The sequence below is a fragment of the Pipistrellus hanaki genome, assembly GCF_964339955.1.
Source record: "Pipistrellus hanaki genome assembly, chromosome: 2".
Taxonomy (NCBI): Eukaryota; Metazoa; Chordata; class Mammalia; order Chiroptera; family Vespertilionidae; genus Pipistrellus; species Pipistrellus hanaki.
In genome coordinates, this window is record NC_140504.1 from 52,420,106 (window position 1) to 52,447,906 (window position 27,801).

The 27,801-nt window shown below is 38.1% G+C and overlaps 1 protein-coding gene across 3 annotated transcripts in view; it reads left to right on the plus strand.

Annotated features, from left to right (window-relative positions):
- The window catches only part of HACD2 (3-hydroxyacyl-CoA dehydratase 2), an 86,436-nt gene that overhangs the window by 16,111 nt on the left and 42,524 nt on the right, over nt 1-27,801 (plus strand). For 2 of the 3 annotated variants that reach the window (XM_084871748.1, XM_084871750.1), the window contains one exon: nt 2,843-2,861. The exons of the other annotated variant lie outside the window; for it this stretch is intronic. In XM_084871748.1, coding sequence (XP_084727874.1) covers nt 2,843-2,861 — 19 coding nt within the window. The remainder of the gene's footprint in view (nt 1-2,842; nt 2,862-27,801) is intronic. 3 annotated transcript variants of the gene reach the window in all.

The window sequence follows — 27,801 nt, forward strand, 5'->3', positions numbered from 1 at the left end:
TAAGTTGGTATATACATCTAACTGCTTCATTATGTTATACATTGTTCCCAAATAATTATATCCTGAAATACATATTTAAAAAAATAAATTACTGTCTTTTTTATTTCTTCTTTACAAATCAGAACATTGTATTTTTCTGAAATTTTTTTGTGTGGGTAGGTTATATCACCTATGAATTGCACTTTAGGCTAGTAAAGGAGGCATTATAAAATATATGTGATTAAAAGGGGGAGATTGGGTTTAATAGGAGTAAGACCCACTGATTCATGATGTAACAAAAACATGATAGCTCTCAAGCACTATATATACCTGTTCCTGCAAAGTCTTATTGTTAATCAGCAGCTTGGATATCTTGCCACACAAATGGATAGAATAAGTTTTCAAGTATGCTTTTCATCCACGTCTTCCATTCTTCATTTTAATAATCTACATATATCTTTTCACTTTCTTCAACTTTGCAGCAGGAGGTCCAGCTCATCTTGTGATATTCATACATCTGAGATTCTTAGCAGTGTTTTCTTTAGGAAAAGATTATAAGATTTGCAGAATAGTAATTCTTTTCTCTTATTAGTTATAAACAAATTCATGCAGCCTGGTTTTTTTAATCTAAGGTTTCCCCTCTATGCTCCCCAAAAAACAACTTAGTGAAATATTGTAGCCCCTCCTTTTTCCACAGGGGATAATCCCCAGTAGGTGCCTGAAACTGAAGATAGTACCAAACTCTGTATATTCTATATTTTTTCCTATACATGTCTACCTTTTTATGGCTTCTCTTTGGCATATTTGAATTACCTGCATCGCTACTCTTGTGCTTTGAGACCATTATTAAGTAAAATAAGGGTTATTTGAACACAAGCACTTTGATATTACAATAGTTAATCTGATAGCCCAGGTGACTACTAACTAATGGGTAGGTAGCATATACAGTGTGAAAATGCTGGACAAAGGGATGATTCATGCCCTGTGCAGAAGAGAGTGGGAGAGATTTCATCACACTGCTCGTAACAGTGCACAATTTAAAACTTACTAATTGCTTCTGGATTTTTCCTTCTAATACTTTCAGACTGCAGTTGATCATGGGTAATTGAAACCATGATAAGGGGGGGACTACTGTAATAGTTTTTGAGCTGTCTTATCAAGCATGTTTTAGATAAGCCAGGTCTTGTCAAATTAGGCCTCTATAGATAATAAAACTAATAACGTTCCAGGAAGTACTATGACAGAAAAACCAATAGAGTAGAAATAAAACCTAGTTTCTTGATTCTAGACTTCACTTATTTGGGCAAATTGTGCAGCCTCTCTCAGCCTTGGTTTTCTCATCTGCGTGTAGAGATATCTGTCCTGCCTACCTACCAGGATACTTGTTAGGGTCAAACAACACAAAGACTGCTAGAGAAATGTAATTCTACAATGCACTACAATAGCTAAGTCTTATTTAGGAAAGCTTTGGTCATTAAATCAGTCTTATGGATGGCTTCAAATTATTTCTTTACCACCACCACCACCAGGGTTAATTTGAAGGGGATTTAGAAGAACCTAGTTGGCTCATTGGATGGCCATTGAGATGAAGAGATAGCATTCTCATCCCAGGCACTGGAATTAAAAAATAACAGGGAAGAGCCGAAACCGATTTGGCTCAGAGGTAGAGCGTCAGTCTGCAGACTGAAAGGTCCCAGGTTCGATTCCGGTCAAGGGCATGTACCTTGGTTGCGGGCACATCCCCGGTAGGGGGTGTGCAAGAGACAGCTGGTCAATATTTCTCTCTCATCGACGTTTCTAGCTCTCTATCACTCTCTCCTACTCTCTGTAAAAAATCAATAAAATATATTTTAAAAACAAAACAAAACAAAAAAAACAGGGAAAAGAGATGCCAGAAGTATGCGTAGGACTTGGAAACCAGTTGGACTTGGGGTTGAGAGGAAGGAAAGAATAGTTGCACCTGAGAGACTAGGAGGTTGGTGTGCTTGCCATTGAAGCATGCCACGTTTGAACTGCTGCTGGTGCAGCTGGATGGAGATTTCAAAGGCAGTTTGGAATGTGGGCCTGGAGCTCAAAGAGATGCAGAGTTAGAGATAGATCAGGAGCATCCCTGTAATGAGGTCATGGAATGAGACAAGATAATAATGAAGGGTAGAGCTTTGTAGAATGAATGTCTATGTTGAAGGGTCTGCCTGGCAAAAGGTGCCAACAAAGTCTTTTCTAACCTTGTGTTCTCTGGTCTTTGACAGTTCTGTTCTGTAGAACATGAGACATGGGAGATATACACTGAGTGGCCAGATTATTATGATCTCTGAACACATAATTGGGCACTCAGAGTGTGTGTGTGTGTGTGTGTGTGTGTGTGTGTATTAGAGGTGTGGTGCATGAATTAGTGCATGGGTGGGGTCTAGCCAGCCTGGCCAGGGGGAGGGGACATGGGCGGTTGGCCAGCCTGCCTGCTGGTCGAACTCCTGGTCGAGGGGACAATTTGCATATTAACCTTTTATTATATAGGATATACACTGAATGGCCAGATTATTATGCGTTCAGAGATCATAATAATCTGGCCACTCAGTGTATACTTACGCTCTTATAAGTTTACATATGACTACTGGGTGAGATTTGCTTTTTTGGAAATCTTCCATAGATAAAATTAAAATGAACAAACAAAAAAACTGAATAAGAATTTACATTTTATTAAATTGCCCCTATCCAAGTTGAAAAATGGAATGTTTGTTTTTCAAATTTAATACTACTGGCAGATACTACTTTATTCTTACTGAAAGGCTAGTTTATATGAAATAAAGCTATGTAATATTGTTGATCTCTGCTAATTTTCTTTTTCCCTTCTTTTTTCCTCTAGATTTTACATTGTGCAATAGGTAAGTATAGAATTATCCCTCTTAATGTATACAGTGGATTCTGCTTTATAAAAAAGTCATAAAAGGCTGGTTTGATTTTTATTGAATTTTGAAAAAATAAAACTTTATTATGTATAAAATTGCTTCAGTTGGTATGGGTTTCAGTTTCTAAAATCATAAGTACTATTTAGATGTTACCGCTGAACATTTTATTAAATGTCATAGCTGTTTTGCTTGGTCACTTTAAAGAGGCCTCTCATACTTTCTTGTTACAAGGCTCACAAAGTATCATAGTTACAAAAATGTGACTTGGGGTCCTGGTGCTGTAGAAAGCCCTTTCTATGGTCACTTAAATGTTATATTCTCTTTTCTTACCTTTAAAATGGGAGTACTGCATATATTGCCTACCTCCCAGATGAATATTTAATGTATGGAAACCAGTAAGTATAAAGAGTTATATAAATATAAGGGATTTCTACTAAAAAGCAGATACCATGTGTTTTCTTTTGGGGTAAAGGGAAGAGCCATCAAATTCTTCTCTAGAATGAGGCATAGTTTATAGTCTGCGGTGCTAAGCCCCTTTAATTAAATGGAAGTCAGTTTTGGAAAGTTGGCAGACCCTGTATAGTAGGCCCATAGTGATTGCTATGAATCCAGACTTGATTCTCAAAGGGAAGATTTGCAGTTGGGCTCATTCTGAAGCACCAAAGGTCTGAAATGTCGAGACCTCTACATCTAAGCCATTATGACCCACAAATTAAGAGGGTTCTTAATATATTCAGGGCACTATACTTGGCACTTGGGATTTCCGAGATGAGGAAACATACAGTTCAGGTGGACACAGCAAACTGGTCACCGTGGGTCTTGCACCGGTGGCTGACCCCAGTACTTTTCAGGAAGACAAAGCATCATTATGAAGCGTTGCACTTTGCCTATTTTCCCTCTAAGAAGAAAATCTACAGTCAGGGATTTCTCAAGTGATCTTCAGAATTTTATATGCATGTGTCTTTGTTTATTTTGGGGTTCGGTAGGTAGAATTCATAGCTTTCATTTAGATTCTCAGATGAGTATGTGACCCCAGAAGGTTAAGATTCACTATTTCAGAACCTTTGAGCAATTGATTTGAAAAGGACTTAGGGACTCCTCCATCACATGGTCTACTTTCCCAGAGAAGATTAGGGGACCTGGCCAGGGACACACAGCCAGAATAAGGTGGAACTTTGCTTGGACCCAGACCCTTCTGAGCCAGAATCTATCTGACTGATTTGATTTTGTGGTGAATGTGGTGAATTTGATTTTAATCCTTTATCTATAATTTTAAGATGAAAAGAATTGTCCCTTCTTAAATTGGTTAAATGAATTTTAAGCATAAGCTTGCAGACTGGGAGATATATTTGGTCAAGGGAGTTCTGGAACCACTGCAGGTCTTCTCTACATTCTGAACTCGGTGCCACCATTCTCCCCAACTCAGCCTTCAGCTGCCCAGAAAGCTCTTAGATGCATATGTTTTCTTAGCACGTTTACTATTATTATATTGTAGTTAATAGTTCATTGTATTAGTGTGTACATTCCCTTTGTCTTAGAATATGTCTCTTTATCAAATTTCTCTCCTTCAAATAATGTTTTTGACAAGAATATTCACTAATTCATACCAAGAACATCATTGAATGCCTAGGAGGTGTGTGCCAGACACCGTGTTGGGCAGAGGTAAGCAGGCACAGGCTTAGGTTCAGGAATCTCACAGTCAGCCTCTCTGTGGTCCTTTTGCGGAAGACATTCCACAGACCAGCATCCGTGTCACACTCTGCTCTGATGGTTTGTTCATAGGTGCCCCTACACAGTAGATGCTTAAAAATTCCTTCCTATTCCTCAAAGACCTTGCTTTGTCAGCAATTCTCTTTCCTGCATCATCACCCTTTGTTATCTACCTTTTTCTTCTCAGCTCACAAAATGCTCAGAATGTTCCATCCTAAAAATAATTTTTAACCTAACCTTTGATCTTATACTCCTTCCTTATAGCTATATAATTCTTCTTCAGAAACTTTTAATATATATATATTATATATATATATATATATATATATATATATATATAAAACATATATATATTATATATATATATATATATATCTTTATTTCAGAGAGGAAGGAAGAGGGAAAGAGAGATAGAAACATCAATGATGAGAGAGAATAATTCATTGGCTGCCTCCTGCACATCCCCTAATGGGGATCAAGCCCGCAACCCAGGCATGTGCCTTGACCGGAATCAAACCTGGGACCCTTCAGTTTGCAGGCTGATGCTCTGTCCACTGAGCCAAACCAGCCAGGGCCCTCTTCAGAAACTTTACAAAGTTTATGGTAGGCTCTACTTCCTCACTCCCATTTGTAATTTAACTGTATAGTCAAGTTCTGTCCTCATTGTCCTATTAAAATTGCCCTCTGGTCTAAAATCGGCAGCCGTTTCTGCTAAATTCCAAGGACTCTCTGGACTTCTGAACTACATTGGGCCCCATTGATGACTCTCTCTGTGAGATCCTGCTCCCGTAGCTTTCATTATAAAAAGCCCTCTTGGCTTTTCCTGTCCTCTGTGGTTCTTTTCTTTCTTTGAGGCTTTTCTTGCTCTCCTTGACCCTAAATAGTAGGTGTTCCCAGGGTCTGACCTAGCTCATTGCTCTTCTGACTGAAACCCACTTTGTAGGAATGAGATACTTATGACATCTGCTTCTCTAACTCTAAACACACCTGACATCTGCATCTCAGACTCCAAACTCATCTGGGTACCCATTCTTGAATGCATACCTCTTTCTCAATGCAAATCAGACTCCCAAACTTGTTCTGCCTTACATATTGTCAGGGGTACCATCAGTCACCAGCCATTCAGTCACTCTTTTTTAGACTTAGTGCTCATCAGTGGTTCCTCTTTCTCAATTACCCACACTTCCATCACCTGGTTATCAGGTCTTGTCAATTCTCTCTTCTAAATCTCAGATTGTCCTGTTTATTTTATCCCTACTCAGGATCTCAGTATATCTCATCTGAACTCCCTTATGGGCCTCTGAACTTCTAGGCTTGTAACTTATAATATTAACTAGAGACCTAGTGCATGAAATTCATGCATGGGGGCGGAGGGGAGTGTCCCTTAGCCTGACCTGCACCCACTCCAATCTGGGACCCCTTGGGAGATGTCCAATAGCCAGTTTAGGCCTGATCCCACAGACATCCCTCTCATAATCCGGGAATGCTGGCTCCTAACCACTCATCTGCCTGCCAGCCTGATCACCACCTAACCACTTCCCTGCTGGCCTGATTGCCCCCAACTGCCCTCCCCTGCTGCAACCCGCCTCCTCCTCTGCATCCCCTCCGGCCACCAGGCCTCACCTCCACTATGCACACAGCCATCTTGTGATGACTGTGATGACGTGAGGGCGTGGTGCCTCCTAGGCTATTATTAATATAGATAATAATAAGAGCTACCATTTATTGAACATTTACTATGTCCCAGGGCTTTATATTCATTGTCTCATTTACTTCCCACTTTACAGTTGATAAGACTGAGGCTTAGAAGGCTTAATATCTTGATAAGGTTCACACAGCTAATAAGCTTTATAATAAAGTTCACACAGCTAATAAGCTTTATAACCAGGAGTTAACTCACAGCTTTGTTTCCAAGTCCATGCTTCAGACAAACCTTGAGGGGTTTAGTTAAAGGGTAATTCTGAGCATGTCACTTTCTCTTTTTTTATTAAATTATTATCTGTGTACATATTTTAACATTGCACCTCCCCCCCCCCCCCCCCCCCCCCGGCCCCTTTCTTTCTTAAAATATTTCACTGGTTTAAACATCAGGATTTGTTTCTGCCGACCTCCCCACCCTTATCTGTGACCATTTCCTGGCTCTGCTCCATGCTCCAGCAACCCTGACCTTCTTGTGGGTCCCCCGTTATGTTCACTACTTCCTGCTTCTGGTTGGTACCCAGGTTTTGCACTCTACCTAGAATGAACAGCCCACCCCCTGCAGCTGGCAACTGTTTGCTACTCTTCCCCCAGTAAACTCCCCTACCACCTACTGGCTAAGTTAGAAATCATCCTACACCTCACTCTTCATTATATTTTCCACAGTGTATTATGATTTGACACTGTACTTGTATCTACTAACACCACTAAATTTTTTGAGAATGAGAACTTTATAATGGATTTCTATATCCAAATACCTGACATGGCACCTAATGTTAATAATAACAGGGGGACTGTTATTCACTAGTGGGGACTCAGTGAATATTTGATCATAGTCTTATCAAATTCTGGTGAAATTTTCCAAAACGTACTTCAAAATGTTTTCAATTCCTTAAAAACATTAATGAGAATAACAAAAGACTGTTTCTAACATTAGCCTAAGACAGTGATTTTCAACCTTTTTCATCTCAAGGCACACATAAACTAATTACTAAAATTCTGTAGCACACCAAAAATACGTATATTTTGCCTATCTGACAAAAATATAGGTATAATTTTTATTCACACTGAAAAGCTATTGTCATTTTTTTATTTGACAATGTAAGGGAAAAGAGGTCAGTGCCCCTAACTAAAATAGTCAGGTATTACATGTTCTATTTGCAGTACACCAGTGTACCTGCCGTGGCTCACTGGTTGAAAATTGCTGGCCTAAGGTAATGCTTAAATTTTACTCATACAACTTAAGTTTATTTTGGGAATAATGGTTTATGTGTCTGTGGCTTTCTGAAAGTTTTCATTGTAACAACTTGGTCTTCTGAAAACTTGGTTTAGAGCCTGGAGATGTCCTTCCTTTATTTGCTGTTCAGTGAAAAGTCTGGATTTCAGTCAGACATGGATTGTTTACTGGCTGTGTGACTTCTAGGCAGTAATTTGGCTTTTGTGTGCCTTCATTTCTTCATGAATAAAGGGGGGATAATAATACCTCCTAGAATGTTATAAAAATGATATTGGACAGTGCATGAAAAGCAATACAATGCCTGAAACAAGGTGATGTTGAAAACTGCCCAATAGAATGGTAGTGTTACTAACTAAAGTATTATCATGTTATAGAATGTCAAAAGTTTTATTCTGTCCCTAATGTAATGTTTAATATTTCTATAAATGTAATTTTTACAAATTCTTATTCTTAAATTACCATTACAATGTAATTCAGGGCCACTTATTCTTAGGATGGGTTGCAGTTGCTTCTTGGTCATGGTTGTGACAATGCAACTTGGCAAAAATAGCCTCTAGATACAATAACTAAAATTCCTTCTGAGAGACTCTTTCTGTGAGGAAGTCAAGCCTCTGCCCTTGTGAGTAGGTTCCCATGCCCCAGCTTCTTCAAAGTAGGTTGAAAGTTGTCCATTGATAACGCAAGGGCAAGATTTCTCAAATGCTGGGGTTGCGTCCTTCAACCTAAGATTTGTAATGCTTTATGCAATAGTTCTCTTTATGGAAATGGGATATTTTTTCCTTTTTTTGGGAAACCCACTTTGAGACATGACTTTCACAAGAATATAAAGAAGAGTTGTGCTTTCTTTATTCATAAGGAACAGTTTGTATTGAAAGAAGTATGATCTATTTTTTCATGTTGTCTTCACGATTATTGGATTGTGGAGAAGCAGGTAGAATAAGAGATGGTTTTCAGGTAACAGTGTTGGGATGGAAGTTAGAGGTAGGAGGACTGGAGCTGAAGATATTCTTGGCAAGATGTGACATTGTGTATGTGTTGAACATGCTTGTTGGAAATTATACTGTCAATATAAATAACTAGAAGTTCTCTTTTGATTGAAAACTGTAGAACAGATATCTGAACAGGAGCTCTGTCATGGCCCAGCTTTAGTCATAGTCATGTCTAAAGCTGAGTATTAGCACTTTGATTTCATCAACAGACAAGGACAGAGGCCTCTCACTTGGGTAGCCTGGATTTGTGGTTTCAAATATTTGCTGTCTGTGCCAGCTTGCACTCCTCTCTCAAACTTATGCCACCTTTTATTTAATTATTTTTTGCAGGTACATTTTAAGAAATTCACAGTCACCTTAATATTAGTAGGCAGCACATGCTTCAGGCTCATTTTTCACAGGTGCTGGCAAACGGTGGCAGGAAGGAAGGAGAGCAGCTGCTGGGACACAAGCACCAGAAGACCCATCTCCTCCTACCAGCAATGTTTTCCCTCCCACCAATTCGATTGACCTCAATCCTCTCTAAACTGCAACAACCCCCTCCCCGCACCCCGCTCTGAGAGGGCCAAGCTTTTGCCAGTCATTTGTAGTGCGTTACTACAGGAACTGCTGTCGCTTACTAAAACCAGACACGGAGCCCTCCATGTTTTAGCAGAAAAGAGCTCCGGAAGGAAGGCTTCCCAGGGGAAGGTTAATGCCTACAGATTTACCCCCTGAAATCCTGCTTTCACCCTTTGCCCAGCCCTCGGGTATCTAAGCACAAAAATATAACTGCTTTCTTTGAACAAAAACTGCTTTCTTTGGTCCACTTTGCTTAGTTGACATTTTAAAAACAAACTTTACCAAATAGCGAGAAAGAACCAAAAGGGAAAATAAATCTCAAAAATACAAACAATATAAAGATAGTCATGTTCCCAAAGTATGAGTTCCTGGTCCTGGGGGCTAACTTCCTTTTTGGTGCTGGAAGCTGACACAGCATCACATGGACCTTGCTGGCTCTCTTCTCTCCTTGTTCTTAGCATGCTCAACCCTCTTCCTCAAGCCCGCTCACAAATGTGAATAAGACATTGCTTTCTGCCTGGGGCAGTGAAGGCAGGAGGAAGGGGGGTGCCTTTGAGCTGGGAAGGTGGACATACTCTTACCAGCAGGCCAGCCTGTCTCCACTGCTGAGGGCTTCTAAGGCTCACTCCTGAGAGGCCTGGGTGCACTGGGTGGTAGGAGACCTGGGTACGAGGTTGCCAGAGTCAGTCTTCACCTCCTTGCAATTCCATCCTTGTCATTTGTTCAGTACATTGGTTTTCCAGTCCTGACACCAAAGCTCTGTGTCAAGACCATGTGACCATAATCTCCCAAATCAGTCAAATCCTCAGGTCAGCCTGGCTCAGTCTCTGTCTGCCTTAGCTCTTTTTTCGCTGTATTGCTTCCTGATCAAATCTTGCCTCCTCCCATCTAGACAGCAAGAGAAGGGGAAGGATAGTTTTAGCACCTGCATCTTCTTCTGATAGCCAAAGCTTCAGCCCCCATTCTTCGAATGCAGCTTGCCTTTTTATACCACCATAATTTTGTATGTATAATTTCCTTTGCATAGAACGCTCGGCTCTGATAATTGTTTCCTGCTCTGTGTGAATGTGCGGAGATGAAGGGAAGGGGGAAACAGGACATGCTCATTACAGGCCCAACGTGCTTTCGCAGGGAAGGTGGAAGACACACTCACTCATGCACGTCGCCTGGTACCTAGAAAGCACTCGGTAAGCTGTAGCAGCTCTTCCACTGATGATTACTGGACAAAGCATAACCCCTGAGGGTTTCTGTGCCCACTTAGAGGTCAGAAGGGAAAGCCATGAAGAGAGTCTAGACCAGGGAATTTTACCCTGTGCCTTCCTTGCGGGTTTGACTGGGAACCTGTTATTGAGCTATTTAAAATGTTTATAAACAAGGTAATATCTTGCTGTGTAATCCATCAGGAACCAAGCTAAGGCAAATACTACTAATTTTGTGACAAGTCAGACATCCTCTGGCCTTAGTTTTCATGTCTGAAAACTGGGGGGTTGGACTAGGCAGTAGATGGTCTCTAGCATTCCTTTCAACTGGATGTTCTGAAATTCCATGAACCTGTTAACTATGCTCTCACTTCAGAGACGAATGTCAGTCAGTAGTAATATAAAAGCAGCATATGTTAAATGATTAAGTGAGTATTAGGACACTTGTTTCAAGTATGATAGTTTTAGTACATTTTTTCCTTGCAATGCATTTTAAAAGCCAAAGCAGAATTAGGATGGGAGATAGAGCACACACATTTTTTATAGCATACATTTACCCACTATCATCACTAGATGGCACCTTTGTATTAGTAATATTTTTTTTATCTTAGAAATTATAGAACTTCAAGAGTTCTAATAAAAACGGACAGTAATGAATAATAGTGAAAACTGAGGAGTAAATTAACCAGAGAAAAGAGAAATTGATGTTTTCTTATCATTGTCTGATTTCTTGATGATTAATATTTGAGGTAATGAAAACCTGGAACTTTCCATATTGCCCCGAAGGAGATTATCTTATAAATATTTCTTAATTATTGGGTATAAAATATATTTAAAATTAAAATGAGATTAATTTTTAATTTTCAATTAACTTTTTAAATTAAAAAGGTGGAGGCAAAAGAAATATTTCAAAGTTCTCTGGTAAGATGGCTTGGGACAGTCTAAAGTTAAGAAGCCTAAAACCTTAGTCCAGTAAAGTTAGAAACAACATCTAGTGACTGGGTTTAGTATATTCCATTGAAGCAAAGGTGAAAGCTTGAGTCATCTTTTAGCAAAAGAATTAATTTATGATTCTGTGGCAGTTGAATAGTTAAGTAATGTATTAAAAGGAGGAAGAATGTTAGGAATATTTGTTTGATAATACTGCTATGTTTTCTTTTTTAAAAAAAATATATTTTATTGATTTTTTTACAGAGAGGAAGAGAGAGGGATAGAGAGTCAGAAACATCGATGAGAGAGAATCATCGATCAGCTGCCTCCTGCACACCTCCCACCGGGGATGTGCCCGCAACAAAGGTACATGCCCTTGACCAGAATTGAACCCGGGACCTTTCAGTCCGCAGGCCGACACTCTATCCACTGAGCCAAACTGGTCTTGGCAATATGTTTTCTTTTATAGATTTCCTAGAATAAGATTTTTTTTTTCATTTATGGTGAACTAGAAGCTCAGTGCCTGAAATTCATGCACTGGTAGGGTCCCTGATGGCTGCCTGCTGGGTACTCCCTCCCTTCCCCTGGTCGAACTCCCGGAAGAATGGTCGAGGAGACAATTTGCTTTTATTATATAGGATATGTTTCCACTGGTTTTTAAAATTTTAATAACAGTTCCTACCGCAGTATGTTCTTTCAGTTAGCAGCCTGCATTTAGGATTCATCAGTATCTTCGAAAGCATGATAGCTTATTCCTTTTTATTTTGGAATATTTCATTGTATTTATGTACCAGTTTACATTTACGCATTGTGAAGGACCTCTTGTTTGCTTCCAATTTGGGATGATTATGAATAAAGATGCTGTAAGTATTTATGTGCTGGTTTTGTGTGGACAAAAAAAAAATGCATTTTTAAATCAGTTGGGTATATACCTAGTAGCACAATTGTTGCATTGAATAGTAAGATTATGTTTAGCTTTGTAAAAAACTGCCAAACTGTCTTCCATAGTGGCAGTACCACTTCGCATTCCCATCAGCAATGAATGAGAGTTCCTTTTGCTTCGCTTCTTTGTCCAAATTGATATATTTGATTTTAGCCATTCTAACGTGTAGTAATGGTATCCTTTGTTTTAATTTTCATTTCTTGAATGACATATGATGTTGCACATATTTTTGTGTTCTTATTTGCCATCTGTATCTTTTTTGGTGAAATAGCTGTTCCAGTCTTTTGCCCATTTTTTAATTGGGTTATTTTCTTTAGATTAAGAATTCTTACCGTATTTTAGATACAAACCTTCTATAAGATATGAGTTTAGCTAATTTTTTTTCTCTGTCTTTTGACTTGTCTGACTTGTCTTTTTATTCTCTTAATAATATTTTTCACAAAGCACAAGTTTTTAATTTTAATAAAGTCCAGCTTAATTGATATTATCTTTCATGGATTGTGCTTTTGGTGTTGTATCTAAAAATTTATTACCAAACCCAAGGACACAAAAATTAAATTTTCTCATGTGTATTTTTTTCAGAATTTTATGGTTTTGCATTTTACGGATATGTCCATGATCCATTTTGAGTTAATTTTTGTGAAAGATGTTCAGGATGTCTGGGTTTATTTTTATTTTTATTTTTTGGATGTGGACATCTAATTGTTCTGGCACCATTTATTGAAAAGACTATCCTATCTCTGTGCATTTGTCATTTATCAGTTGATTGTATTTGTGTTGGTCTATTTCTGGGCTCTATTTTATTGTTGGTCTGTCCTTTATAATAAAGAGGTGATATGCAAATTGAGCATCACGCCTTTGCACAAGATGGCTGCCCCCATATGGAAATAAGATGGCCAGCAGGGGAGGGCAGTTGTGGGCGGTCAGGCCAGCAAGAGAGGGCAGTTAGAGGCGACCAGGCTGGCAGGAGGGTTCAATTGGGGGCAATTGGGCTGGCAGGGGAACAGTTAGGCATTGATCAGACTGGCAGGGGAGCGGTTAGGGGGTGATCAGGCTGGCAGACAGAAGCAGATAGGGGCAATCAGGTAGGCAGGGAGGTGAGCAGTAGGGAGCCAACAGTCCTGGATTGTGAGAGGGATGTCTGACAGCCGGGATTGGGCCTAAACTGGCAGTCGGACATCTCCCAAGGGGTCCCAAATTTGAGAGGGTACAGGCTGGACTGAGACAACCCCCCCAGCGCACAAATTTTGTGCACCAGGCTTCTAGTATGTACATTATTTTGCTTGTACCACACTGACTTGTTTATAGTATCTTGAAATTTGGTAATATAAAATCTTCCAACTTTTTTTTTCTTAAGTTTTGTATGGGTCTTTGTCTTTCCATATAAACTTTAGAACCAGTTCATTAAAATCTGCAAAATAGTTTTCTGGGTTTTTGATTGAGATTGTGTTGAATCTATGAGTCAAGTTGGGAAGAATTGACATCTTCACAGTAGAGTCTTTCAATTCACAAACATGGAATAGCTCTCCATATAATTAGCTCTTCGATTTTTTTTAAATCACTGTTTTGCAGTTTTCCATATAAAAATCCTGTTTTCTTAGATTTATATCTATGTATTTTTTAATATTGTTATAATTTTTTTTAATTTCAAATTCCAGCTATTCATTGCTACTATATAGGAAGGCAATTGACTCATATATTAACTTACTATCCTGCAACCTTGTTTTACTTGTTTATTAGTTCCAGGAGTATTTTTGTATATTCTTTGGGATTTCCTATATACCGGTAGACATTAATATCAGCTCTTAATTTTATTGGTCTTTTCAGTTGTTTACTCTCTATTTTATTTATTTCTGCTCTGTTCTTTATTTCCTTTCTTCTGCTAACTTGGGGTTTAGTTTGTTCCTCTCTTTCTAATTCCATGAAGTATAAAGTAGTTATTTGAGGTTTTCTTTCATTATATAAGTGTTATTGCAATAAACTCCTGAGATCTGTTTATGCTACATCCCGTAAGTTTTGGTATGTTGTATTAGTTTCTATTTTCATTTGTCTCAAGATATTTTTTTAATTTCTACTTTGATTTCTAATTTTCCAAGTTTACTCCAGTTACTGATTTTAATTTCATGCCATTGTGGTCAGATAAAATACTTGATGTAATTTTACTCTTCTTACATTTTGTTAAATTTTGTTTTATGGCCAACATGTGATCTATTCAGGATAATGTTTTGTGTGCACTTGAGAAGACTGTATATCCTTATGATGTTGAATAAAATGTTCTGTATGTGTATGCCAGATTCACTTGGTCTCTAATGTTTGCTGTTTCTTTATCTGTTAGGGTGATCTATGCATTGTTGAAAGTGGGATGTTGAAGTCCCCTACATTTGTATTACTGACTTAGTTCTCTCTTCAGCTTTGTTAATATTTGCTTTATATATGTAGGTACTCTGAGTTAGGTGCATATATATTAACAACTAGATGCCTGGTGCACAAAATTCGTGCACGGGGTAGGGGGGTCTCTCAGCCCAGTCTGCACCCTCTCGCAATCCAGGACTAGTGGCTCCTAACTGCTTGCCTGCCTGCCTGATCTCCCCTAACCACTCTGCCTGTCTGCCTGCCTGATTGCCTCTAACCACCTCTGCCTCAGCCTGCCACTGCGGCTTCTTCTGGAAGGATGTCCAGAAGGTCATTCGGCTGTCTGGTCTAATTAGCAAATTACACTTTTACTATTACAGACTAGAGGCTCAGTGCATGAAATTCATGCATAGAGGGGGCAATGTCCTTCAGCCCGGCCTGCACCCTCTCCAATCTGGGACTCCTTGGGGGATGTCTAACTGCTGGTTTAGGCCTGATCCCAAACCAGCAGTTGGACATTCCTCTCACAATCTGGGATTGCTAGCTCCTAACCATTCACCTGCCTGCCTGCCTTATTGCCCCTAACTGCTTCTGCCTGCCAGCCTGATCACCCCTTAGCCACTCCCCTGCCGGTGTGATTGACACTTGACTGCTACCCTGCTAGCCTGATGGCTCCCAACTGCCCTCCCCTCCTAGCCTGATCACCCCCATCTGCCCTCCCCTGCTGTCCCAATCGCCCCCAACTGTTCTTATCTGCCATCCTGGTTGCTCCCAACTGCCTTCTCCTGCTGGCCTGGTCACCCCCAACTGCCCTCGCCTGCTGGCCTGGTTGCCCCCAACTACCTTCCCCTGCAGGCCTGGTCACACTCTATTGCCGTCCCCTGTAGGCCTGGTTGCACCAGCTTCCCTCCCCCGGCAGGCCTGTTTGCCCCTAACTGCCCTCTCCTGCAGGCCTTGTCGCACCCAGCTGTCCCTCCCTGTAAGCCTGGTCACCTCCAACTTCCTTCCCCTGCACTCCTGGTCACAACCAACTGCCCTCCCCTGCCGGCCATCTGGTGGTGGCCATCTTGTGGCGGCCATCTTGTGATGATGGTGCATGTGACCCCACCTAGGCTATTATTATATAGGATTGTTATATCTTCTTGATGAATAGACCTCTTTATCATTATATAATGATTTTCTCTGTGACACTTTTGACCTGAAGCCTATTTTTTCTGATATAATTTAGTCACCTTTGTTCCCTCTTGGTTACCATTTGCATGGAATATTTTTTTTCTGTCTTTCACTTTTAGTGAGTCTCTTGTAGGCAGCATATAATTGGACCTTTTTTCTTAAATTCAGCAACTCTATATCTTTTGATTGCAAATTTTAATCACTTTATATTTAAGTAATTATTGAGATTATTACCATTGCCATTTTGTTCTTTGCTTTCTGACTGTTTTGAAGTTCCTTTCTCCCTCTCTTGCTGTCTTTCTTTGTGATATGATGATTTTTTAATATAAATCTTTTATTTCTTTTGTATCTTTTGTGTATCTACTGAAGATTCTTTTCTTTGTGGTAACTATGAGATTTACATAAAGCATCTTACAGTTATAACAGTCTCTCTTAAGCTAATAACCACTTAACTTTGCATACAAAAAATCTATACTTTGACTTCTTTCCTGACATTTTACTTTATTGATGTCACAGTTTATGTATTTTACATATTTTGTATCATTTAAAAGTTATTGAAGCTACAGTTATTTTTAATACTTTTATCTTTTAACTTATATAATAGAGTTTAAAGTGATTTATGTACCACCATCACAATACTGCAGTGTTCTGAATTTGATTATATTCTTACCTCTATAGTGAGTTTTATACTTTTATGTTTTCATGTTATTGGTGTCTCTTCATTTCAATGTGAGGTATTCTTTTTAGCATTTCTTTTAAGATATATCAAGTGATAATGAATCCCTCAGTTTTTATTTATCAAGGAAAATCTTTATTTAAGGACAGTTTTGCCTGGTATAATATTTTTGTTCGACAGTTTTTCTTTCAACATTTTGAATATATCATTTTACTATCTTCTGGCCTTCAAGCATTCTGCTGAGAAATTTACTGCTAGTTTTATGGGAATTCCCTTGTACATGCTGAATTGCTTTTGTCTTACTGCTTTCAGAATTGTCTTTGACTTTTGAGAGTTTGATTAGTATATATCTCAGTGAAGATCTCTTTAAATTTAATCTCATTGGGGTTCATGGATCAGGATTTTCATTTCTTCTCCTGATTAGGGAAGTTTTCTGTCATTATTATTTTAAAACTAGAGGCCTAGTGCATGAATTCGTGTACAGGTAGGATCTGGCTGGCCTGCCCCAATTGGGGCTGATAGAGCCTGATCGAGCTGGGCTGAACAGGGGAGGTGAGGGGGACATGGGAGGTTGGCCAGCCTGCCCCACCCCCTAGTTGAATTCCTGCTCAGTCGAACTCTCAGCAGAGGGGAAAATTTCCATATTAGTCTTTTATTATATAGGATATGTTTTTATTGATTTTTTAGAGAAAGAGGAAGGGAGAGGGATAGAGATAGAAATATTGATGAGAGATTATAGTCAACTGCTTCTGCTCACTCCTACTGGGGATCAACCCAGGTATGTGTCCTGACCGGGAATTGAACTGGGGACCTCTTGGTCCTGGGTCAATGCTTAACTGCTGAACCTCACTGGCTGGCATTTTATTTTTTTAAGTAACCTTTCTACCTCTTTTTCTTTGTCTGCTCCTTTGGGATCCCCATGATGTGTGTATTGCTTAACTTGATGGTGTTCCATAGGGTTTCTTCATTTATTTTAACTCATTTTTCATTTTGTTTCTCTGACCATGTAATTTCAGATGACCTGTCTTCAAGGTAGATAATTCTTCTGCTTGATTGAGTCTCCTGATGTAATTCTTTATGGAATTTTTGAGTTCAGTCATTGTGTTATCCAGCTCCAGAATTTCTATTTGGTTCTTTATTTTATTTATTTTAATCCTCACACGTGTATATTTTCCCATTGATTTTAGAGAATGGAAGGGAGGAAGGACGAGGCGGGGTGGGGACAGGGGAAGAAAGAGAAAGAGAAACATTGATGTGAGAGAGACACATCAATCTATTGCCTCCCACGTTCACCCCAACCAGGCCAGGGATCAAGTGTGCAACCAAGGTACCTGCCCTTGACTGGAAATTGAACCCATGACCCTTCAGTCCACGAGCTGATGCTGTAATCACTGACCCAAACTGGCCAGGGCAAAATGAACTGAAATGTTTTGATCCTCTTTTTATTTTTTTCTGATAGTACTTTTGTATAGTTGTCAGTTGCTTTCATCTTTTTAATTTGTGGATAGGGTTGGAAGTTTGAGTTGGTTTATAGGATTTATATTTTGAGAACACTTACTGGTAAATGTGGTGAAGGATAATCTCTTCATTGGATGGCTTTTTGTTTGAAAAGATCTGTAGGAATGGAAATTGTCCATTGTTTTAGCTCTTATGTGCTTCACAGAGATCTAAATTTCCTCCTGTCCCTGTTTTCTTCAAAATTTAGTCACCAAAAGGCACACCTCCCTTCCTTTTTTTATCCATTTCTTCCCTAGACGCAGTGCCGTTTTGAGATTGCCATTCAAATCCCACAGGCAGAAGTCTATTCCCTATAGTTAGTATTCTGATTGACAAGGTGTTTCTATAGTTAAGGTAGACTGCCTCTTTCTGGGGTGATTTTAGCTCAAATAAGGCCTCAGTTCCTCTCTTCTCTCATACATGTCTTTTTTCCAAACTTCTCACTTTCCACAAAAGTTTTTTTTGGAAGAATCGGGACTTTTTTAAAACGCGACAAATTGTTAGAAATCCCGCCAAAAGCGGGACATCTGGTCACCTTACACATAAGCCTTGACTCCCACTTCTTTGCCTTTTCACCATGTTCCCTCTGCTTCTCTCTCTCTCCCCCTTTAGGAAACATTGTTTCTCTACCTCTAAATTTTTATCCTTTCTTTGCTCTCGTGCCCTAGCCCTACTCTGGAATCTCTATATCCGTCTTTCTCTTCCTTCTTACCTTTTCTTCCTCCCATCTATTTTTCCTACCTCTTGATTTTGGCTGATTTTTCCATTTTCCTTCCTTCCCCCCCAACACACACACACTTCCCCATTTATCCCTCTGTATTCTCTTTTCTCAGACTCTAGTCCGTCCTCCACTGCCCAGGTATGCGTTTTGGTCATGTCCCTGCTCTTCTCCTTTAGGGAATTTGTGTTTGCATAGGCAGCTTGAAGCCAGAGTACCATTTCTAAAGTGTGGGGTAGAGGAGAGTGGAGTGGGAAGAAAGTATCAAATACTTCTAGGCTAGAAGCCAGTTCACTGTTTCTTCCTTTCCCTTGCCTGTATTTGTCTTCTGAGTATACATGGGTTCCCAAAGGACAGTTCTGGAGTGCCTTGAAAGCCATAAACAGTTACAGCTTGGTGTAGGAAACACCCCCAGAAGCCTCAAATCTGATAAAAGGGGCCTAAATAATCAGGAATAAGGCTTTAAAGTAGGGGTGTCGAACTCAATCAGAGAAGGGGCCAAAATCTAAAATCCAGCCTAAATCGCGGGCCGAATGGTTTACTGAACAGTCATAAACTGACAATGTCATAAACTGACAGCGGAGTGCAGTGATGACAGCGCGGTGCGGGCCACATTGCAAGGCCTGGCGGGCTGGATTTGGCCCGCGGGCCTTGTGTTGACACATGTGCTTTAAAGGAATGTCAATCAGCATCAGTTCTTCATGTGTTCAATGGTGGCTCTTTTTCACAGCCTTCTTGAGATTTGGTTCATCTTTACTTTTTATCACAGTTGTAGCCTTGAGAAGCATGACTAATAATTTCAGGAGGCAGTTGAGTTGAATAAAGAGTGTTTTGAACTCCTAAGTTGTTCAGTTAATGACAGCTGCTCAGAAAGGAATCAAGGATCTATAAATAATGGCAGATCAGTACCTTGAATAAACTGTCAGGAGTTAAATAGACAGCTTGTTCTTAAAGATAGATTTTAGAGCTGAAATATATTGTTTCTTTATTGACCTCTAAAAAGAGAGAGAGAGAGAGAGAAAAAGAGAGAGAGAGAGAGAGAGAGAGAGAGAGAGAGAAACCAAAGGGTATGTGACAATTTTTAAGGCCAGAATAATTTTGTACATATATATGTCTAATATATGTTTAATTTTCAATAAAGTATATAGGGTAGAATCTTAAACTATAATTAGCACACCTTATTATGTTTTTTGAAGGGCCATAAAGGGTATATTGTTTACCCTTCTGCAGTGATAAAACTGGTTATTACTTCCAGAGAATGAATAGACACTCAAAATATTAAGTAATTACATAATTTATAGCTTTCCTAAATATAATTATATATTAACAATATGGTTCTGGTGAAAGATTCTATGATAATCTATTGATACATTAAAAACCACCCCAGCCTGGCCATTGTGGCTTAGTGGTTGAGCATTGACCCATGAACCAGGAGATAACGGTTCAATTCCTGGTCAGGACACAGTCTCAGGTTTTGGCTTGATTCCCAGTGGGGGTGTGCAGGAAGCAGCTGATCGATGATTCTCTCTCATCATTGATGTTTCTATCTCTCTCTTCCTCTCCCTCTCTGAAATCAATAAAAATATTTTTAAAAAATAAAAAAGGCAAGCAACTATTATGATAGTTAAATACCTTAGTAAATACTGCATTATATCTGATAGATCTTGACCTGGCATTGGTTGCTACATTCTTAGCTTAAAAAAAAAAGTTTTTAAAAGATATTTATGAATACCACATGTCAAACTTGCAAAAGAAAGCAGACAGCAGACTTTTTACTTGTTTGTTTTTGGATATAATGTACTAGTGATTTTTTTTTTTTTTTTTTTTTTTTTAGAAATATGAACTGTTTCATAGGTGATTCAAAAAATTGTGAACCAAAGGAATTGTTACAACGAATTTACACCATATTCTTTCTTTCTTTATGCCATTAGTCTTTGTGACTGTCAACTATAATTGAAATAGCTTCTTTTAAAAAATATATTTTATTGATTTTTTACAGAGAGGAAGAGAGAGGGATAGAGAGTTAGAAACGTTGATGAGAGAGAATCATCGATCAACTGCCTCCTTCACACCCCCTACTGGGGATATGCCCGCAACCAAGGTACATGCCCTTGACCGGAATCGAACCTTTCAGTCCGCAGGCCCACGCTTTATCCACTGAGCCAAACCGGTTTCGGCTGAAATAGCTTCTTTTAAAAAGTGTTGCTTGCCGAAACCGGTTTGGCTCAGTGGTAGAGCTTTGGTCTGCAGACTGAAAGGTCCCAGGTTCGATTCCGGTCAAGGGTACCTTGGTTGCGGGCACATCCCCGGTAGGGGGTATGCAAGAGGCAGCTGGTCGATGTTTCTCTCTCATCAACGTTTCTAGCTCTCTATCTCTCTCCCTTCCTCTCTGTAAAAAAATCAATAAAATATATTTTTTAAAAAAAAGAAAAAACAAAGTGTTGCTTAGCCTGGCTGGTGTGGCTCAGCGGTTGAGTGTCAGCCCAGGAACCAAGTGGTCGCAGATTCGATTCCTGGTCAGGGCACATGCCCCTGGTTTGCGGCTCAATCCCCCATCCCCAGTGGGGAGTGTGCAGGAGACAATTGATCAGTAATTCTCTCATCATTGATGTTTCTGTTTCTCTCTCTCCCTTCCTCTCTCTCTCAAAATCAATAAAAACATTTAAAAAATAAAATGTTATCTAGTTCTACATTCTGATATACTTTGTTCCTCTTAAGTCATCCAAATTCCCTTCAGATTTTGGGTTTATTTTCTCAATGTGTGTAAGTAGGATTACAATGTAAATGTCAGTATTCTGTCTACTGTGCTTTAACCAAATAGGGATTTCCTTTTCCCATATAAGAAGTCTGTCTTTCTGCTCTACCGTCACTAGTGTGTGACTTCTGTGTTGGTGCATGTGATCCCGTAGTTACAAGATGGCTATGATGAGTTGGTGGTATCATGTCACATTCCAGGTGGAAAATGGCAGCATAGCAAGGCTTTCCATAAACTCTCACTTCGTTTTTTTCATTGATCAGAACTGTGCCACACGGCTTCCTCCAATTATAAGGGATTCCAAAGAAGCTAGTGTTTTATTGGGGTATACCATACCCCAAATAAGATGTGCTCTGTAAGCAAGGAATCTAAGAGAGGGAATGGCCCTGGCTGGTGTGGCTCAGTTGGTTGAAGTGTCGTCTGGTGCACCAAAGGGTTTCTCTTTGATTCCCAGTCTGGGTATAGACCCAGGCTCCGGCCCCTGGCTGGGGCTGTTGGAGGGGGGCATACAGGAGGTGGCCAATTGATGTTTCTCGTTTGGGGAGAATGCTCAGTGAATAAACAAAAGATTTGAATGGTTGCTGAAGTCTCAGCCTATTGAGCAATCCATGAGTATATCACTTGGGAAAAGAAGATAGTGATATTATAGTACTTGATGTGAATAATCGAGCTGCTTTATATTTTTCAAGTTCTATTTGAGCAGCAAAACCATCTATTGATTTATCCCTACGTAATATACATGGTCATATAAATCTCGTTAATGACCTTCTACATGATCTCCTTTCAGCAAAGTCTTCATTAGAATAGAGGTATTTGAATAAATAAACTCTTACAAAAGCTGTACTTGAATAAGTAAACTCTTTAAAAAACTTATCCTAAGTTTTCAATGTAGCTTTTTTATTATATGTGATTTTATTTTTGCTAAAAATCAGCTGTGTGTGAAAACAGTTACACATTAATTGAAATTGTATCCATATTATTTTTAACAGAATTTATAATATTAAAGTTATGGTGAGGTCTTTTTTTTTAATTGAAAAGGCATTATTTTTTAAAGTAACTTTATTTTTATGTAAAAATAACACATTGTTAAAAAGAATTTAACTAATACTGAAAAAAAAATAATCTAATTAACCAAAAATAATTATTATTACCATCTTAGATATACATTTCTATGCATACAAAGTACTTGTATTTTAGAATTTAGATAATAGATTTTGGAATTATTTGTGAACATAATTCAGTGTGAATAAGTATGAACTGAGATATTGCTTGACATAAAAATTTGGGAAATTTTGGATAAATAACTCCATTTCAGCCTTCAAAAGGTAAATAAAGGTTATTGTCTGATGCTCATTATTCATAACTGAAAATTTTTAAAGTCATGTTTCTGGAAAAGTTTGGCATTAATAAATTCTTACTGATTTGGATTTATCTTGTAATAAGAAAAAAGCTTTTGTTCTGAGCCTAGGATTTCCTTATTCCTCCTTAAGGCCATTTATTTATTTTGGGGGCTCACAATTGAAATACCAGAATAATAGCAGATGATTGATATGAAAATAGAATTTTTTTACAATGACCACTTAAAATTCTGTGTAGGTTTGGGTCTTTTTGTACCTGAGCATTCACTTGCCTATCATTTTCAAGCTACAGATATATTCCACCTCTCTAGTTAAATTTAGCTGAGGAATTGTTAGGTACAGGTTATAATTGCTCTTTCTCTTTTCTTCACTTTCCCAGCCTCTGCAATACTTTGACAAGCTTCACTCCTCCTGCAAGCAGTGTTTTCAGTGTGTGTCTTTTATCGCTGTCAACAGGCTCTTTCCATGTTCTGCTGGCCTCCTACTAAATGATGCCCCCACCTCCTCCACCCCCGCATTAGTGCAGGGATGGGAAATGGAATGGGGCAGTCATTGCATTTTTAACATCTATTGTATAGTATTGGCAGCCCTCCATAGACCTTTCTTTTATACTTCTTAGATCTCTTGCCTACAGTAAGAGTCAAGTTGCCCCCAAATGGTTCTTGGTGCCTTGATTACTAGCTCAAAGATTAAGTAGCTAGGCACTTCTATAAGTTTGGGTAACAGAAAAAAGTGAAAAATATTGTTTTCCATTTAAATGCCACTTTAACATTATTTATTGGACAAATAACATTATCAATATAATGGAATTCATTTAATGAAAAGAATAAAATGCCCTTAAGTTCTGCAATTCTAGTCAACAATTTTGTTTTTCTGTGTTTCTTTCAGGCCTGCATATACAGTTTTTACTTTGCATATACAGTCTTTACTTTGTTATAATTAGAGTGGCTACTGGGAATTGAACTGTGACCTCCAGGTTCATAGGTCAACATTCAACCACTGAGCCACGCTGGCTGGGCAGAGTCTCGATTTTTTTAAAGACAAAAGTGATTTTGTTCTTTATATACTTTGAATGTTAACCTTTGTCATATTGGTTTTATATATTTTAATTCTGTTCTAGTTATATATTGACCAATAATTAACCTTCTTTGAGAGTTACCACCAGATTTTAATCATAAATATTAATCTGTTTTATTCAACTATCTGTATAACCTTGGCAAGTCACTTTACCTCTCCGGGCCTCACTTTCCTCATCTATCAGGTACTGGGTTGAACTTGAACTATTAGTTCCTTCCTAGCTCTGACAGCCAAGATTTTCTTAGCTAAAGATCATCAGATTTAAGTAACCCTTGTGGTTCCTTGCTATTTTAAATTAGAATTTTTCTCATGGAAACCTTTAACAACCTTCTAGTAAAGTTAAACTTCATCTTCTTCAGCTTTCCTTATTTATCCACATGGTTTGGTAGAGCTTTCTCAAAGCTCTGTGAGAAAAAGCAAGGTTTGGTAAAAGTATACTTTTTGGTTTGCTTAAGTGAAATCCTGTGATTGTTGGTTTTTTCAAGTCATAAGAGAATGACTATTCTCTCAACCTTGTCATTACATCTTGTATTATTTCAAGTGACCATTGGACTGGGTTCAGCCTTTTGAAAAAGCTTTACATATATGAACTTTCAGAAGCATATTGAGACAAAATAAAGTTTTAAAGTAGAAATACTAGTAAAAAAAATTTTGTTGCTGTCTAGTACTTAGGGATTGTTAACGTAAGTTAGCAAAATGTGGCTATAAATGTGAGTTCAACTATCAATTTTATTTGGCCCGCCATTTTACTAAATTCTTTTTTCTTTTTCTTTTTAAGAAAAACTTACGATGTAGTCTTGCTGGTGAAATATATATTGAATATCATTTTGAGGCTGCTATAAGCAGTCTGGTCTAATGCTTGGAGTTCTGTGAACAAGAAAAATAACCTGCTGGCAAATTAGCTAACTACAATATGCAGGCTTGAGTGAGTTTCCATGACTTATAATTGACTCGTGTCATCTTTAGAGAATAGTTTATAATTTTTTTTTCCCAAAATGTGACAGCCTTTTATGTTATCTTCTGAAAGGTTGAAGATCCATTATTTTTTTCATGCCTATATTTTGCTCTCATTCAGAGATTAGACTTTCAGTAACTTTATTCTTTTTTTTTTTTAATATATTTTATTGATTTTATACAGAGAGGAAGGGAGAGAGATAGAGATCTAGAAACATCGATGAGAGTCATCGATCAGCTGCCTCTTGCACACCCCCTACTGGGGATATGCCCGCAACCAAGGTACATGCCCTTGACCGGAATCGAACCCGGGATCTTTCAGTCCCCAAGCCGACGCTCTATCCATTGAGCCAAACCGGTTTCGGCAAGTAACTTTATTCTTAAAGAGTGGAAGCCCCAAAAGTAAACAAACAAATTAAAAGCCTCTGAATGTTTGATAAAGCCCTCAAAAAACTCATTTCATTCAGAGGCTTGTGGGCCTCCAATGAAATCAATTATTGTTACTTTTTACATGTAAGAACTTCAATTAAGTGGAAGAAGGGCAAGCTGACCTGGCCATCTGAAACAGAGAGGAAACAGTAAAACAACAATAATAACAGAAACCCCAGAAAATAGATGTATTAAGAACATCCTGTAAACCAGAAACTACTCCTATAGTCAGAGTCATTTCATATATAGAGCGCCTGGTTCTGTTTCTTTCATGTCTACTGAATTACACAACTGAATTGTTTTCTCTCCTTATATTGGTTGTAAAGGAGCTCAGAGCCAAGTTTGTAATCTGCCCCAAACAAGTACACAGGCCTTCTCTCATCTATTTAGGTATTAATTTCTCCCGTGGTTTTAGGATATTTTTCTACCCTTATTTTCCCTATGCCCAACGTCCTATTTTATATTTTTAATATATATTTTACTGTGTTTTCAGCTTTTCTCAAGTTTTCCTAATGTCTAAAAGGAGTATAGTTTCACACCCAGGGGTTTGATAGTAAAAGCAAGATAGCCTGCCATAAATGTGAAACACTTTTGAAGTCTCCCCCTTTGTTTGTTTAAGTATAAAAATAGATTTCTCCCTCAATGTTTTTTTTCAGGGAAAAATCAATGCAAAATATATATATATATATATATATATATATATATATATATATATATATATATATATATGTATATGTGTGTGTGTGTGTGTGTGTGTGTGTATAACCGTCAGGGGAAAATCAATGAACATGCAATATATATATGTACGTGTGTGTGTGTGTGTGTGTGTGTGTGTATGTATATGTATATAACCGTCCTTTGGCTTTATCTCCTAAAGTATCCATTTCAATTTAGTAAACAGTAAGCATGAATGCACTTAGTAACACTATCTTTTAATACAGAATGCAATGCCCTCTTACATCTTTTAGAAATGTCAATCTCGAATAAATCCAGAGCTTATCAGATAAATGCCATAGTTTTGCTATTGCTCTCAGTATAGGATACACATTTCTTTTGCCAGAGTGCAATAAAGTAAGTGTGGTTATGTAAAATATATTAAAAATTGTTTTCTTGGTTGTGGAGGTGTCAGAGGTATGGCCAGTTTTCTGTGTTTGGAAAAAAAGAAAAGAGAATTGCCCTCTGTTTATCCTTTTAAAAAAAATCCCCCAAAACAGTACTCTTTTCCCTTGAATCCCATCCATGGTCCCACCTTTCTCTTCATTTTGGCCAGAAATACTTGGTTTCCCTATGTTTAAGCTTGTACTCTAAGAAAATATTTATTTAAGAAAATTTCTGTTTAAAATTAGAATTAGTTTAGTTTCAGAATTTTATTTTTGCTGATGCCAAATAGTTAATGTCTTCTTAAGAATAATGATTTTATTAATTTTGAAGTTATAATTCATGCTTTTATAAGGAATTCAAACAGCATGGAAAAGTAAACAGTAATGTTTTTAAAATGGCTCCAAATTCTACCAGTAGAACTAATTTTCATTAGTGCTAGATAAACATCATTCCAGAGAGCATTCACTTCACATATATATTAATATAAGGAAGAAAAAGTAGATGGGTGGAAGAATCAAGATCTATTGCTCATATTATACATGCTATTTTTCATTAAAATCATTGAGTTAATAAAAAATAAGTTATATAACTTTTTTTTTTTTTTTTTTTACCATGAGATACATATTATATACTAAAAGGTCCCTGAAGTTTAACAAAGTGATTATGAAAAATTTAGGTTAGAATTACGTTTAGCTATATTTTATTTTATTTATTTATTTATTTTTTAATATATTTTTTATTGATTTTTTACAGAGAGGAAGGAAGAGGGAGAGTTAGAAACGTCGATGAGAGAGAAACATCGACCAACTGCCTCTTGCACACCCCCTACCGGGGATATGCCCGCAACCAATATACATGCCCTTGACCGGAATCGAACCTGGGACCTTTCAGTCCGCAGACCGACGCTCTATCCAGTGAGCCAAACCTGTTTCGGCCGTTTAGCTATATTTTAGTGTTAGGCAATATCTCTTAACCTGTTAACCGGGAGTTCCCTTTTTAATTACGCAACCTGTAATGGGCGTGTACTCTTTCACTAGGACGAGTCAGTACGTCACGCCCGGAGGACGTAATTTCATATTATTATTTTTCTTTATTTATACTTAATTAAAATAAATGATATATTTTTTTTTATTTATTTACCGGTATATATAAAGCACAAAGGAAAATACGAAATTACAAAAAAATAGAAAAGAATACCAACAAAAAAATGGAAACATCGAATTAAAAAATTATAAATTTTACAAACAATTATAAAGATTACAAAAAATATATACCGTCCCTCTCAGGGCGCAACATATATTTCCAGGACGTATTCATACGTCCTACCCGTTCCCGATATTGTTTACGTTTGACGTATTTATAGGTCCCACTCAGTTAACAGGTTAATTCTATTAAGGAAATTAGTATTGTCACTTCTTATATCTCTTCCTCAACTCACCCCTTTTTTCTTAATCCCCTCAACCTGAGCACATGTTTATTGATTAGAGAAAGGGAGAGAGAAACATCAATGTAAGAGAGAAACATACATGCCCCAACGGAATCAAATCCTCAACCTAGGT